The sequence below is a fragment of the Chiloscyllium plagiosum genome, unplaced genomic scaffold (genome assembly GCF_037043375.1).
Source record: "Chiloscyllium plagiosum isolate Xiang-an unplaced genomic scaffold, Cpla_swu_hap1 HiC_scaffold_31, whole genome shotgun sequence".
In the NCBI taxonomy this organism is placed as follows: Eukaryota; Metazoa; Chordata; class Chondrichthyes; order Orectolobiformes; family Hemiscylliidae; genus Chiloscyllium; species Chiloscyllium plagiosum.
The window spans coordinates 38596147-38612983 of NW_028270169.1; the positions used below are offsets into that span (position 1 = coordinate 38596147).

At 39.7% G+C, this 16837-nt stretch overlaps 1 protein-coding gene across 1 annotated transcript in view; it reads left to right on the top strand.

Annotated features, from left to right (window-relative positions):
• hsf5 (heat shock transcription factor family member 5) overlaps positions 1-16837 on the top strand; it is a 95726-nt gene that overhangs the window by 23621 nt on the left and 55268 nt on the right. Inside the window, exon 3 of the mRNA XM_087977097.1 lies at positions 10500-10597. Within this exon, the coding sequence (XP_087833223.1) occupies positions 10500-10597 (98 nt within the window). The remainder of the gene's footprint in view (positions 1-10499; positions 10598-16837) is intronic.

Here is a 16837-nt window from a genome sequence, read left to right on the forward strand (position 1 = left end):
TTCAAATCTACACCAACAAACCCTAGCACAATCTTTAAGACTTTTTTAATGTCATTCATCAGTCTTTTCTAGAGAAAAGAGTTCCCACCTGTTCAATCTCCCCCCAGGTATAGCTTTTCAGTTTTGATATCATTCAAATAATTATTTCGCACCTTTGTCAATACTGCTATCACCTTTTTTAAATATGAAGAGCAGATCAATCACAGCACTGTAAATTTGATATAACCAATATTCTACAGAAGCTGATTATCACAGTTTTTCATCCTACCATTCCAAAGATTAGTCACAGTGCAAAACTTTGCTTGCTTTCTTTATGGCCTTTTAATTTTTGTTGTTACTACTCTAGACCTAAACTTTGGTCTATATCTTAGAACCAAGCTGGCTTTGCGGCAGTTACTCAGGAAATCCCATCTCTGAACCTGGAACCTGGATTGGGAAAGAATGATGGTAGGTCATGATTTACACATCTGTGGTCATGTAGGTGACTGCACATGATGGGCAGCACAGTGGCACAGTGGTTAGCGCTGTTGCCTCACAGTGCCAGAGACCTGGGTTCAATTCCCACCTCAGACGACTCTCTGTGTGGAGTTTACACATTCTGTCTCTGTCTGTGTGGGTTTCCTCCGGGTGCTCCGATTTCCTCCCACAATCCAAAAATGTGCAGGTTAGGTGAATTGGCCATGCTAAATTGCCCGTAGCGTTAGGTGAAGGGGTAAATGTAGGGGAATGGGTCTGGGTGGGTTGCGCTTTGGCGGGACTTGTTGGGCCGAAGGGCCTGTTTCCACGCTGGGCCTGTTTAAACTGTGGGTGTTGTCTAATAGATCCAGTGAGTTTTGAGAAGATTTTTGATCCAGTTTTTGGCATAGGGCAAATCCGATCAGAGAGAAGATTGCATTGCTCAAAGACCAATGAGGTTGAAGTGGGTTCCAATTTGAAACTGAGATTTGTACTGATGGAACAGAATCCACTTGAACTATGCTCGGATTGCTGTTTTTGCCAACCACATTTCTGAGAAGTAGAAGGGATTTTAAACTATACAGTGGGGGCCAGGAATCAAATTTGGAAAAATGTGGTCAATCAAGAGCAGAGTCAAAGTCAAAGAGAAAAGTACTGATATGGCAAATGATAATCACACCATGACGGAAAGGCAGAAAAAGTATGAATCTTAAGAGACAACCAACGGTTATGACCCAAATTTATAGTGAGAGTAAAAGGATAAAACTAAAAGCTAAAAGCAACTGAGAGATGAAAATAGTTTGGGTAAAAATTAGAAATGATAGGAGAGAGGTCTATGCACGTGTCCTGACAGAGAGAGAGAGAGAGAGATCTATGTATTCTGAAAGAGAGAGACATTACATCAGGGTAGCTGCAGCAAGTAACGTACCTCCTGATCCCAAATCTTTCCACTATCTACCAGGTTCAGGTGAGGAATGTGAAGGAAAACTCCACATTTGCCTGAATGCGTGAAGTCTCAACAACAGTCAATAAGTTTCAAACCAAAAAGCAGCCTGTTTGACATCTACAAACATTCAGTCACTCCACCACCCCCACTCAGCAGCAGTATTGTGTACTATCTACAAGGTGCATTGCATAAATTTGTCAAAGATGCTTAGCACCTTCCTAATCCATGACCACTGAAATTTGTACTGATGGAACAGAATCCACTTGAACTATGCCGGGATTGCTGTTCTTGCCAACATTGTTTCTGAGATATAGAAGGGATCTTAAAGTATACAGTGGGGGCCAGGGATTAAATTTGGAAAAATGTGGTCAATCAAGAACAGAGTCAAGGCCAAAGAGAAAAGTACTGATATGGTGAATGATAATCACACCATGACGGAAAGGCAGAGAAACTATGAATCTTAAGAGACAACCAACAGTTATGACTCAAATTTGTAGTGAGGGTAAAAGGATAAAACTAAAAGCTAAAACCAACTGAGAATTAAAACAGAAGGTAACAGATGGTAAATGCATAGGAACTTCACCTAAAAATCCCCTCCCAGCCACCACAAAATATATAGTCGTACTTTCACTGTTGTTGGATAAACATCCTGCAATCTCCTCCCTAACGGCATTGTGGTTTTACCTGCGCCAAATGTACTGCAGTAGTTAAAGAAGGCAGCTCACCACCACGTTCTCAAGGATACCTCGGGACAGACAATAAATGCTAACCAGAGATACCTATGTTCCACGAGTGAATACATAAAACAAGTAGATATGTTTGTGGATTTGAGTATTACAACTAGATTAGCCATGATATTATTGAATGGCAAATCTTGCTTTAAATGTTTAATTTTGTTTTGTTACTTAATCTTCAGGTACATTTTCTATTGAGCGTTTGAAATAGCAACTGGTATGAATTTATTTATTCAATCCCAATTTCATAAACAATTATATCTAGGCTTGGTGATTTTAAATGGAGCTTTTATGTTGGAGATACAGCTAATCACAGTCAGATGTTTATGGTGGCACAGAGTTACTGTTGCTAATGCTGACAAGCTTCAATTTCTGAGGAGTGAGCGCTTGGGCTCTTGAGAGCGATGTGAGGCTATTGGCTTTACACCAATGAAGAACAGATTAGGCTGCTGAGATAGGAGCGGACCTCTCCATATTACAGAAAGTAGCAAGGAGAAACATCAGTAAATGCCTTATTCTAATCAGGTGAAGCAGAGTGAAGCAAGCGAAGAAAGTATTGCATACAACATAGGATTTAGAGATTAGATTACTTAGTGTGGAAACAGGCTGTTCGGCCCAACAAGTCCACACCGACCCGCCGAAGCACAAGCCACCCAGACCCATTCCCCTACATTTACCCCTTCACCTAACACTACGGGCAATTAAGCATGGCCAATTCACCTAACCTGCACATCTTTGGACTGTGGGAGGAAACCGGAGCATCCGGAGGAAACCGACGCAGACACGGGGAGAATGTGCAAACTCCACACAGAGAGTCATCTGACGCGCGAATTGAACCCAGGTCTCTGGTGCTGTGAGGCAGCAGTGCTAACCACTGTGCCATGCCGGTTTGCCACCTAAGAATCAGCTACAAAATGATAGAGTGCTTGTGCTGTAGGAAAATTGTCTATCCAGATATTTGTGCTCTGGACCACATTGACTTGAGGTTTTACAGTTGATGTTGTAGTCCCCCATTTGCAGTCGTCAGCGTCATTGTGATGCTGAACGTCTGTGCATCCTAATTGTTCCAAAGATCAGCTGTAGACCAGGTTGGTATCTTGTGTTCAGACAGTGCATCACATGGTCAGGTGGGTTAATTACATCCTAATTCAAACAGCGGGGACTGCAAATATTTTAAGACAAATGAGCCAATGCAAAAATAGAAGGTATTACATTTGCGATGGTTAATAGCTGTTCAAAGTGCCAACAAATCAGTCACCTTCCTGAATGGGAAATACTTCCACTCAATGAATGTCAAGCTAGTATGTTTCAAAGGAAGTGTATCTTGCAAGCCTGCATTCCACTTTACAGCCGTCATTGTTGCTGTAGCCTCCAAGAGACCCTGCTGCTGTAAGTCTTCAGGTTCATGTTCGTGTGCAAGTAACTGTTAAACTCAAAAAAGAAATGGCTTCTGACTCTGTTCCAGTACTCAAGAACAGATGCAGAAAGGCACTTCAAGCAAAGTTATTTACTAACAATTGAAAATACTATTGACAACTTGAAATTACACTTCCATTACATTGACCAGTTGAGTGGTGACCTAGAATGAGCTAACTGGGATGTCTCATATAATAGCCATTGCTGTACATTGGACAATGAGTATTCAAAGAGGCATTGAGCTGAGAGATTAAGAGGACCTGGTATGCTCTTCTTCTTCAGAGATGGACAGACAGGACAAAGAATAGGAGGATGAAGTAGGTTCTCTAGTCATTGAGGATGGTCAGCCAAGCCCTCCAAGGATTCATGGTGATCAGCAAACTAGTATGCTTGCAAAGGTTGCAACATTTCGTCTGAGCGGTTCCCAACCATCATGACAAATGACTGTGTCCTTCACCTTCTAATTGAAATTATCCATTTGATGCATAACATAATTCTACTGCCACCCAGTTTAAATGAAACCCAGGGTACCACTGCCAATAGTTTCCCCCAACATAGACTTTGATATCCCATGAAACTCAAATCGTAACCTTTCACTCCATGGCCCATTTGACTTCATTTAATTATAATACACTAAGTCTGCTCATTGACATAATCATTAATATAATAAAGAAAAGGCAGTGAACAAACTCCACAAATATTAACAAGTGATCCATAAAGTGCATTTAATTACGTTATCCAGGATTCCCCATTCCCAGTAGTTGAGGATGAGGCTGAGGCAGCTAGCTTTTTGTTTTTGCTTCTGTTTGTGAGGCTTCTTCTGTTACAGCCATGCAGTTTGGATTGTTTGCTGAGTGAGAATGACAAAGAACACATGGGAAGATACTGGTGCCTGCTTACAAGTGACCACCTTATCTTCCGCTTCAACTGCCTCACTCCTCTTAATGTCCTTCATATCTGATAAGGCTATGTTTTTAATTTTCCTGTATTTCGAGTTGTGGAAGGAATGAGAAAAGAACTGTCTTATAAAGCATGAATTGTTGAAGGGTACTGCATGTTTTGAAATCAAGTAATCTGACATTCATTGTAAGCACCATTTGCACAGCTGCTTATTCAGACTGATTGCAGATCACAGGATTTGTGTATAAATGGATTTTTGGTTGGTACAAGTAGCTGATTGTTTTGTGGACTAGTGACGATAATTACTGGCAAAGCTTTCTACTTGCTAACAACTATGTGATTGGTTCGTAGGCAGCTGAACAAGATGTAGAGGTCATTAGGATCTCTACCAGCTCAGGAGGTCTCTCTGTTCTCTGCAATAAAAACTACCCCAAGCCTGAAGAACATCTGTTTACCTTTCCCTCAGCCATTGCTGTAAGCTGGAACTTTCAGTTGTGAAGTCTTTTATAAGTGAATCAGACACTGTACCCTTTACAAACCAGTGGAAGCACCCAGACAAGGATAACCGAGAAACGATGTTCTGACCAGCAGAAGAGTCAAATGAATTATCACAAGAACCACTGAACTCCTTCCAGACTTTCCTCCAATCATAACACCAATTTATTTTATCACTGTCTGTGTTTTTCTGTGTAAGGAGAGTTTATATGGAAAATAAAGTTTCAATTAGTAGACTTATATGCTAATGAATCATAATTATATGCCTTTTAGTAGAGCCTAATTACTTGTAATTGCATCCTTAACTTTTGTGATGACTTTGGGAATGACGGGGCTTGACTTCCAGTACAATACCCTCATGAGCTAAAACAATATATTTCAGCTCAATGCTCCTACAACTATTTAGACTGGAGCTGCATGTGATTCACCAAAAGGTTTGCCACTCACTCAGTGGAGGAACTCATGTGTACAAAACATGACACTTATTGGCATTTGTGCTACATGGATTGTTCCATTGTCTGCCCATGACTCTGCAACATCTCAAATACCACTGAAATGGGATGCCTTTGATGCTTCATGCATACTTTCTTTGAGTGTGACAGCCAAGATTCATTCTCCTCTCTTTTCTAAAGGATTATGCCCACAGCTGACTCCACTTTGTCTCATGCTCATAATTTGTGCTTCACAGAAGACATCCCTGTTCTAAATTTGACTAAGGCCCAGCTGAGCTAATTTGTCTCTGCTTGTAGGTAGTATAAAGAGATGATGTGACTGTGCAGCCTAATTCATATCTCTGCCCACTAAAGCAGAAGGCAGTGATTGAGCTGGTCCAGCGACTTGTGGACCACTGCTTGTCCAGTAGGAAACAGTGGAGATGGATTCGGCCCAGTCACCGTATGCCTCAGCACAGTCAACTCAATAGATAACAGCTGGTGTAGAGCCATGGAATACGTTGTAGAGGAATGATTTCTATGCCCTTCATCTATTTTTATTTTTTAAAAAACCTCACACACTGGCTGAGCCAGCAATTCTTCCCAATTCTGCTTGCCCTTGAGAGAGTGGTAGTGAGCTGCCTTCTTGAAATGCTGCAGTTCATGTGTTGTAGAAAGACCCAGAATGTGGTGAGGGAGGGAATTCCAGGATGTTTTCCCAATGACTGTGTAGGGATGGTGTTAAATTTCCAGGTCAAGATATTGGTGAGTGGCTTGGAGGGCAACTTATAGATGGTGTCTTCCCATGTGCCAGCTGCCCTTGTACTTCTAGATGATAGGGTTTGTGGGTTTGAAAGGTGCCGTTTAAGGAGCTTTGGTATTTCTGCAGTGCATCTTGTAGATGGTGCATATTGCTGCTATTTAATATTGGTGATGGAGGGCATGGATGTGTTGACAATCAAGTAGATTGCTTTATTCTAGATGATGTCAAGCTGTTGGAGCTGCATTCATCCAAGCAAGTAGAAGTATTCCATTACACTCCTTACTTGTGGCTTTGGGGAATCAGAAGGTAAGTTACTGACTGCAGTATTCTTAATCTATGACCTACACGTGTAGCCACTGTATTTATATGGCTACTCTAATGCAGCTTCTGGTCAATGATGATCCCAAGGATGTTGTTGGAGGACAATATAGCAATGGTTATGAGAACACTGAATAGTTACAAATATCAATGTGCCATAGTTAGATTGTCTCTCACTGGACATGGTCTTTGCCTTGTGTTTGTGTGATACAAGTGGTTTTCAATCCAAGCCTGGGTATTGTCCAGATCTTGATGCATTTAGATATGGTCTGCTTCAGTATCAGTTGCAAATAGTGCTGATCATTGAACATTCGTTGGTGAACATGCCCACTTCTGACCTTATATTCGAGGAAAGGTCATTGATGAAGCAACTGAAGATTATGGGCCTAGGACATTACCCTGAGGAGCTCCTGCAGAGATGTCCTGGAGCTGAGACCTCCAACAGCCATAACCATCTTCCTGTTTGCCAGGTATGACTCCAATCAGTCATTCCATAAGTTGTCTTAAGCATTCATCTATTCATCATTAGCTTGTAATGTCTATGAGTACCATTTATAAGATGTACTGCAATAGCTCACCAAGGCTTCATATCACAGTACCACCTTCCAAAATCCTAAAGTAACTTAGAAGAACACGAACAGCAACAATATGTAAATACCAGCAACTAAATCTTCCCCTTATAATTATATGCTATCCTTATTTGGAAATATATTGTCATTGCTTCATCCTTGCAATTCAAAGCCTAATTAATTTCCTTTTGATTATGAACTCCTTTCTCCTACAGGATAAGAGCAAAAGATTTCCGAAGGCTCTCTTCCTTCATCTAATGCAACATGACATTTACATGATATGTTGCACTCCTCAGTGATGCCCCTGCTTAATTGTGCTCTATATGTGACCACTGCTGATGATTCAATGATGCAACTGTTTATTTGACTTAATAACGTTCAAGAGAACTATAGACATTCAGTCTATTCAGGTTGTGTATATACTGTTGTATACACAGTTAGAAGCCTGCCATCTTGGTGTCTGTTGTCACTCAACTTGAAAATCTTAGTAGATTACTAAAATGCTTTCAGTGTCACAGAATTGTTATAGTGCAGTAGGAGGCCATTTGTCCCATTATGAATTAGCAGTTTGAGCATTTTAACTTTGTTCCATCACCTGCCTTTTCCCTGTAACCCTGCACATTATTATTTAAGTAGAACCAACCTAATGCTATATTGCCTGAATTGAACCTGCTTCCACCACACTTCCAGGCTTTGCATGCCAGATCCTAGCGACTTGTGTGTGAAAATGTTTTCTCTCACCGCACATTTGCTTTCTTCTGGTACTTGATCCTTTTATGAGCAGGAACAGTTTATTCTGTTCAGACCCGTCATCATTTTGAAAATGTCAAGAGAACCTCCCCTTAAATTTCTCATCTCCCAGAAAAAGTCTCAACTTCTTCAAATTTTCCTTGTAACTGAAGTGTCTCATCTCTGGAATTATTCTCACAAACCTCTTTCCATTCTCCAATGCATTCACATCCTTCTTTTAGTGTGGCATCTATAACTGCACAATACTCCAGCTAAGGTCTAACCAATGTCTTATATAAGTTCCTCATACTTTCCCTGATATTGTATTCTATGCTCCTATTAATAAAGCTACAGCACTTTTAACAGCTCTCTCTACCTGTCCTGCAACTTTAATGACTTAATTACTCATGTCTTCTGAATGAGAGGACTTGATCAGTTAGAACTATATTCACTGGAGTTTCGAAGAATGAGGGAGAACTCTCATAGAAACCTATACAATTCTAACAGGACTATATATGGTAAATGCAGGAAAGATGTTATCAATGATTAGAGCTTCCAGAACCAGAGCTCATAGTTTAAGAAAAGAGGGTAGTCCATTTAGGACTGAGGTTGGGAGAAATTTCTTCACCCAGAGAATGGCGAGCCTGTGAAATTCTCTGCAAAACACTGAGAGGTTGAGAGGAAGATATTGAATGTTTTCAAGAGAGGTTAGATACGGTCTTTAGAGCGAAAGGAGTCAAAGGATGTGAGTGAGAAGGAATAGGGTACTGAATTGAACGATCAGCTATGATCATACTGAATAGCAGAATAGGCTGAAAGAGCCACATGGCCTACCCCTATTTTCTATGTTTCTGTGGATGACTCCCCACCTACTGACAACATCCAGGCTGTGCCTCTGAGAAGATGTTTTCTTGCAGAAAGATGTAAGAGCACAACTCTCCTCTTTGCAATAACATTCATCAGTGCTTCATGGGAGACACTGAAGAAACATGAGTACAAGGTAACAGGCATTCAGTCAATTTCAAATTCAAGGCTGAGGACATCAAATTGCAAAGAAATTGCTGTTCACTTTACAAAATACTTAGATTCCAAAAATGCAAAGCCAAAGTAATATAACTTGACATTATAGGGGCTAATTGCATCAATGTATAATACTGAGAAATAGGCATTTATGAATACATGAAATAGGAGCAGAAGTAGACCATTCGGCCCTCGAGTCTGCACAGCCATTCAATAACATCATGGTTGATCTGTTTTTGTTTCAAATTCCACATTTCAATCTACCACAAAAACCCTTGATTCCCCGGCTTATCAAGAATCTATCACTATCGTCTTGAAAATACTCAAGGACCCTTAATACATTGGCATTTGAGGCAGAGTTCCAAGGTTTCTCTCTCTTCAGAGAAACATATTCTCATTTCTGTGCTAAATCAGTGACCTCTATTTGTATAACAGTTACTACTAGTTCTGAATTGACCCACTAGAGGAAACACCCTTTCAACGTCAAGCTTATAAAGGCAGTTCAAAATCTTGCTCACATCCATCAAGTAACCTCTTACACTTCTAAACACCCGTAGAGACAAGTCCAGCCTGTCCAACCCAGGTGAGAAAGCAGAGTTAACATTTTGAGTCCAGTGGCCCTTCTTCAGAACTGAGAATCTAACTTTGAAATTCCATGGCATGATTGTAATCTAATTTTCTCATTATTAATATTTTTGGGGTCACATTGACATGGAATTTACTGGACCAATTACTTAGATTCTGTGGCCAAAATATCAGGTCAGAGACTCAACATTCTGTGATGAGTGGTAAACCTCTTGCCTCGCCTTGTAGATCATGTCTTTCCATGATCTACAAAACATAAATTGGGAATGTGATGCCTGGATGAAGTGTACCTTCAACCAATTTAAAAAAACTCAACCATCCAGGACAAAGTGATCCACTTAATTGACATTCCACAAGTTGTCTTATGCAGTAATCTATTCATCATTAGCTTCTATAGATACATATAGTGTCTATATGTATCATCTATAAGATGTACTGCAATAGCTCACCAAGGCTTCATATCACAGTACCACCTTCCAAAATCCTAAAGTAACTTAGAAGAACGTGAACAGCAACAATATGTAAATACCAGCAACTAAATCTTCCCCTTCAAATTATATGCCATCCTTATTTGGAAATATATTGTCATTGTTTCATCCTTGCGATTCAAAATTCTGTAGAACCCCCAAGTAACAGTGTTGCCAGAGTATCCTTGGCACAATGATTATTTTAGTTTAAGATGGTAGCTTGCCACCAACTTCTCAAGAGCAATTTTAGATCAGCAACCACCCCCCAAGATTGAATGAAAGGAAACGTCTTGAGCAGATGACAAATTGTGTCATTGAATGAATTAATTTTATTGTGTATGAATATATAAATGTTACAACTTCTTAGTGTTCTATCCTACCAGAATCTCTAAATCTTTGCAGAAATGGCCAAATTCCTTGGGTATTATCCTGGCATTTTTCTGTAATCCCCAAATGAGCATGTGAATATCAGCATGTTATTGCGATGTTTCTCTCAGTGTCTGTTAAATTGTTTCACAAATAACTTCGATACCCACACTTTTTTCATTATGATCTATGAAAATAATCTTTATTTAATTTTTTTAAGCTTCACTTGTTGAATTATACTCTTATGAAAACTGTCACATGACATTTTTACAGCATTTTACTGATCTGGGTTTTCTTTTTCTAGCTGTCTTGCAATGCTGTCCTCCTAACTCCCATCTGGATCCAATGACAGGTTGTCCTAACACAAACACTTCTTCTTATCCTAACTACAACTATTATCAGGTGCGTTTAGTCAGTGAAAATTCTGTAGTTGACGCAGTATTGGATCAGAAGTGGTTGTAAATTATATAATACAATGAATAATGCACATTTCTTGTTCTTACTTCGTTTTACTTGTTCTGCTTTTTTAAGTAATTAACTTATTTATTTTTAATTGCTTAATGTATCCATTTAAGTGGTGATGGAGGAATTTGATTCAAACATATTAAACATTAATATATTTACGGAGATACAGATCTACTCATTTGTGGAATTCCCAAATTTGTGTCAAGACCTAGTTTCGCAATTAATATAATAGCATAAGTTTTGCTTAAAACTTGTCAGATCATTCTTGGACAGTACAATATTGGATTAGATGATATTCTTATCAATACTTCATGGATATGCAGACAGAACTGCTTGCAATATAATTCTTCCTGTTTCCACTTACATCACTTTTAATTGGCGGACAGTGTTATGTTAATGATAATGATGTAATAATCAATTGCTCATCAGAGGTTAATTAACTCTTTTTTGACATTAAGCCTCATTACAAATTATGAAGCAGATATTACAACACACTAACTGATTTCTGTCTAGGCAGCTTGCAAATCCAAAGCAGTCTAACTCACAGGCAAGATAACAGCATTGCAGGCAAACAGCAAATGGAATCCTCAAAAGCAATATACGCAAAAAACAATCCCCTCTTTTGATTAAATTAGATTTGATTCCTGACAGTATGGAGACAGGCCCTCTGCCCAGCAAGTCCACACTAATCCTCCAAAGAGTCACCCACCCAGATCCGTATTTACCCCTGACTAATGCACCTCACACTATGGGCAATTTAGCATAGCCAATTCACCTGACCTGCACATCTTTGGATTGTGGGAGGAAACCAGAGCAACCAGAGGAAACCCACGCAGACACGGGGAGAATGTGTGCAAACTCCACAGAGCCAGTCCCCCAAGGTGGAAATTGAACCCAGGTCCCTGGTGCTGTGAAACAGCAGTGCTAACCACTGAGCCACCATGCGGCCCTATTGCAAAATAACATTTAACTATTTACAATTGACACCATTCAGGACAAAGCAGTCCACTTGAGTGGTACTGCTTCAACAAACAGCCTGTCAGTCCATGACCAATGCTCAGTAGATCTACAGTAGATGCTCCACAAGATGTTGCACTACAGAAATTCACCAAAACTCTTTAGAGAGCACCTGCTAAAAACATAACCACTTCCACCTCAAAGGATAGGGGTAGCAGATACATGGGAACACAACCACTTGCAAGGTTCTGTCCAATCCACTACCATCCTGACATGAAAATGTATTGCTGTTCCTTCAGTGTGTCTGGATCAAAATCCTGGAACTCCCTTCCTAACAAAATTGTTGGTGTATCAACAACACACATACAGGAGCATTTGAAGAAAACAGCTCATCATCACCTTCTCAAGGGCAAGAAGGGATGGCAATAAGTACTCGTTCTACAAGTGATGCCCCAATTCCATGAATCATTTTCTAAAACAAAAAATTCACAAGTGTTTTATTGAGCCTGTATAAGTAGTTGTTAATATGCCCAAATTATGTAATGGTGACTTTGTCTGGAGGTGCTGTTGATTTCCACAGTCATCAGTGATGTTGCCTGATGTTCCTATTTCTGTCAAGATTTTCTTTCATGGATTTAATGCAGGTGCTGTTCCAGAATTGCTTATCCTGATGCGCTACAGCCAACATCTGTTCCAGGTTAGATACAGAATGATCTAGCTGCTCAAGCTGTTTCAAATGTATCAAATCTTCTTGGCATATATTGTTTTGTTCCTTAATAGCTTCCAGCTCATTTTAACGTTTCTAATTTTACACCTTGCATTTTTAAAAATTCTACCAAATTGGTACGTTCTGTTAGATACGTTTATTTTCTTGGTCATAACCTGCTGTAATAACTATACATCTTCTCCAACTCTTTCTTCTCCTCTGAAGCCTGGACCACTTCTTCATGCTTCTTCAGTGATTGTTTTATTTCCTTTATATCCTGCTTGAGCTCTTTCTGAAGAATATAATTATTAACATTTATTTCTCAAAAGGACTGTGTCATGAATGATTTGCAGCTCCTTGTTATGAGCACTGTGCATTTCCATCTGATTTTGCAGGTCTCTCATTTTCTATAGTATTGCTTGGAGCTCAAACCAACATTTCTGTAGCTGTTCCTGCTGAGCCTGATCTGTTCTATGTTACTCTAGACTTTTCAACACACAGGCAATCTTGTGATATGATTGATTATACAGAGCTGGTAGTTCATTCTGTTCTTTTTATTTCCCTTTCAGCTCTTTAGTCATATCTATGAGCTAAGTGAATGTGCCCCCCAAAGATGCCAGCATTCTCACAATGGCATTCTCAACTTTGCATTTATCCTGAGTTAGTTGTGCAGCCTTTTCTACACAAAATTTCATTTTTTTCTCCAAAGTAGAGAGCTGAGATTTTAGCTTCATGAATTCAGAGAAAATTGAAGTGTTTTGTTCTTCATGTTTGCTGCACTTGTACTTATGACCTGGAAGCTTTGTAGACCTATAATGATCAATTTGTAAGCACATCAATCCTTTAGCTCTGAGACAATAAATGTTTAGTGTATCTAGCAAATATTTCTTGAAAACTTCATGGGTTTGAATGAGATCACAGTTTAGCAATTCAATTTGTTAGTTCCCCACTTGAAAAGTCACAAAATGAGCTCTTTTACCTGTCTCTGCACATGAAGTGGTTTATGAATTCTGTGGACTTCTGTCTAAATTACATAAATTGTAGTCAATGAATACAAAGTTTAACCTGACACTGAATTGGTTTCCTAACATGATCCAAATCTTTTAGAGGTCTTTTCTACCTTTAGCTCATAATGCTCACATGTTAAGTCCATGTAAATCTTTGTTCCCAATGTTTCTGCATTGAACACTCCCAAATCTCCAAACTGGTTAAAAATTTTGAATTCCATTATGTGGTATTCAATATCCCAATTTAAATTTGGGAATTTTGTCAGCATTCTGACAAGATGCTAGTGTGGTTATTTGCTATCAATATGGCACACATATTGATCACTTGCCTTTCCCATGTGAGTTAACCTGACCTTTCAATAAGGATTTTTCTGCTTTCAAACAGGCTGTGTTTTTGAATTTCTTCAGTACCATCATGAACAAACGCATTGATGATTATCTCATGCAGTGTAGCATGATGTTGACTTGTGTTCTATCTGTAGACCAACTTGCTTGCTGACTATTCAATCATGATAGACCTCAGCAGCACAATGTTCTCAACCAACTCCATCTCAGCACCACTGATATAGACAGGGGTATCTCCTGCACGCTACTTCCTCAAGTTGATGACCAGCTCCTTCATTTTGCTGACATTGAGCCAGAGATTGTTGTCTTTACACCATGCTATTAAACTGTCTATCTCTTTCGTGTACTCTGTCTCGTTGTTGTTTGAGATCCAACCCTCTATGGCAGTGTCATCAGCAAATTTATAAATGGAATTACAGCTGAATTTGGCCATGGAGCAGTATAATAAGGGACCGAGTATGCAGCCTTATGGAGCACCGGTGTTGACGATAATTGTTGACGTATTTTCCCCTGTCCTTACTGATTGTGATCTGTGGGTCAGGAAGTTGAGGATCCAGATGCAGAGGGGAAAGCAGAGTCTTAGGTCTCAGATTTTGGAGATGAGCTTGGGTGGAATTGTGGTGGTGAAGGCGGAGCTAAAGTCAACATTAGAAGTCTGATATCAGTGTCCTTGTTATCCAACTATTCTAGCGAGTAGTATAGGGCCGGAGAAGATGTCTGCCTGACATTTGGCTCTTTGCCCCTTACAAAAAGAGGATCCTGATCCCTGCTGCCTCAAATTGTAGTATCCAAGCCCTGAACTGGTATCAGAGATTGCACTTGACTTATTGTGCAAGACCCCCTGACTGAAGAGACTGTAGACTGCTGACAGCGATGACAAATTTTACGGCTTTGTGTCTGCACTGAATGGTATGGCAATGCAGCGTACTTTAAGCCTGATATTTTAAAGAGAAGACTAAGGTTAAAAAAAAAAGTTAAAACCAAAGAAAGTAGGGATGCTGTGAGCCTCCAGGTAGGCTCCAAGTGAGTGAATGCTAAGATAACAAGAAACAGCCCAGTGACACAACCTGGTCCCTCCATGAGCTGGTGTATGTCCTAAGTGCAAAGTGTCCTTGCTGAAGCATTACAATGATAGTTGCTGTTGTCTCCCAAGGTGCAGGATTGAAATGTAGAAGCATACTGTATGTGGATTGGAGATGTGGCATAATGGTTCTTAAGGCTGGCACATCAGAAGGCAGTGGCAGAAGTGGGTACTGCAGATGCTGGAGATTAGAGTGGTGCTGGAAAAGCACAGTAGGTCAGGCAGCATCCTCGGAACAGGAAAATTGAAATTTCAGGCAAAAGCTCTTCATCAGGAATGATTCCTGATGAAGGGCTTTTGCCCGAAACGTCAATTTTCCTGCTCCTCGGGTGCTGCCTGATCTGTTGTGTTTTTCCAGCACCACTCTAATCTTGACATCAGACAGCAATGTCCATGGCTGGTTTCCCTGAAACCTGTACCAAGATGTTGAGGTCCAACGTGGAGGTACTTTGGAGTGAGCAGCAAGCTGAGTACCCACACTGATATCCATGTCTAGAGTTCTGACCATCTAGTTTGCTCATGACAGCCTGATAAAAAACTGCAAATTAATGAGGTGAGATGTGCAGTTTATAAGATGGTTAACAAGCAATAATCCATCTGCTCCTATGTCTTATGGTCTTATAACTAACCACAACCCAATGATAATCTCTCCAGAACTCAGTTAAAATATCCAGTGAGTTGTTTAATGTCAAGATGGACCTCGCAGTACTTCTCACATTATTCTGCCATACCTCTCCCATAATAGGCATCATTCAAGACTTTATAAGATTCTATCTAACACCTTTAAATTTTGCTGATCTGTTAATGTTGTATGTGCAGTATCATTGGCTAATATCTGGGTGATCTTCCTGCCATGGGGATTATTATTCCCATGGTATTGACTTGCCGTTGTTCCTGATGTTCCATTTTCATAGTTAGGATCTGTGGACCTCAGGACTGTTGGTCAAACTGTGGTCTGTAAGGAAGTGAGTTCACCAATTCTGATGAGATACATAAAACTGAGTAATAGCTTCTCCACTTTTGCACATGTGCCTAAAGTTAAGCTGGTTTATCTGGCTGTTCACTTAAACTATAGAGGTGAAAATTGCTCTGTGTAGGTTCCAAGTTGCCACGTGGGCTGACTGTTGCTCAGATGAAAATATTTTGTATCCTGACTAGGTCGACAATGCTCAACTCTGACAATGGTCTTACAGTCTTGTCAAAACGATATGTAGTTTTCTGCCATTCATCTGTTTTATCTCTCATTCCTGTTACTGCTTCTGGCTTTGTAGCTTTTTAGCTATTCAAAGGGTACTTTGGGTATGTGACATTAATCTCTGCTCTGGATTACTTTTCATCCTGTCTGGTGTGTTTCTCTACCAGAGAATTGCCTTGTGTACATCTGTACTGCATTTGCTTAATTTCTTTAATTCCTTGGCGATTTTCACTTCCATCTCAGTCTTTACATTTGGCTGTGGACAATGTGAAGATGATGTACAATGTTCAATTGTCCAATCATTTATGATGCAGCTGATTTCTTCACTTGTGTAGCTGAGGGTTGTTATTGACCATCATAATATTGAGAATACTATAATGACTGAACTGTGCTTTCAGGCATTTGACAATCCCATTTGTAGTGTTGTAGTCTGCTGTTCTATTTCCCATAGTTAGAATAATAGTCTATGACAATGATATAAGTAGTTTCTGTGAGAATGAAGAGGTTTGTTCTTGAATTCATCCATGATCTTTTAAGGTTGTCATGTACTTTCTAGCTTACTTCATTATGAGCACTGCACTGGCTGATTTGACCTTTGATTTCATTCTTCTTGTTTGTCTCATTAAGTACATCTCTTGCCTCTCTCAGGTTTGACTCAATTCCTTGGTGGCTTGCATGGATGTACTTTAACATCTTTCTTTTCAACTCCTTAGGAATAATGAGTCTACTCCTTCTGAATAACAGGACACTGATTCTCTTATAGCAACTCTCGATGTTTTTGTGCCATCCTTTCATCCATAATTCTTGCAACATTTGGAGAATTCTATCTTGATGTGTAGTTCACTTGATTTGAGTAAAGCCCTTATTTGTTATATTTAATGTCCCT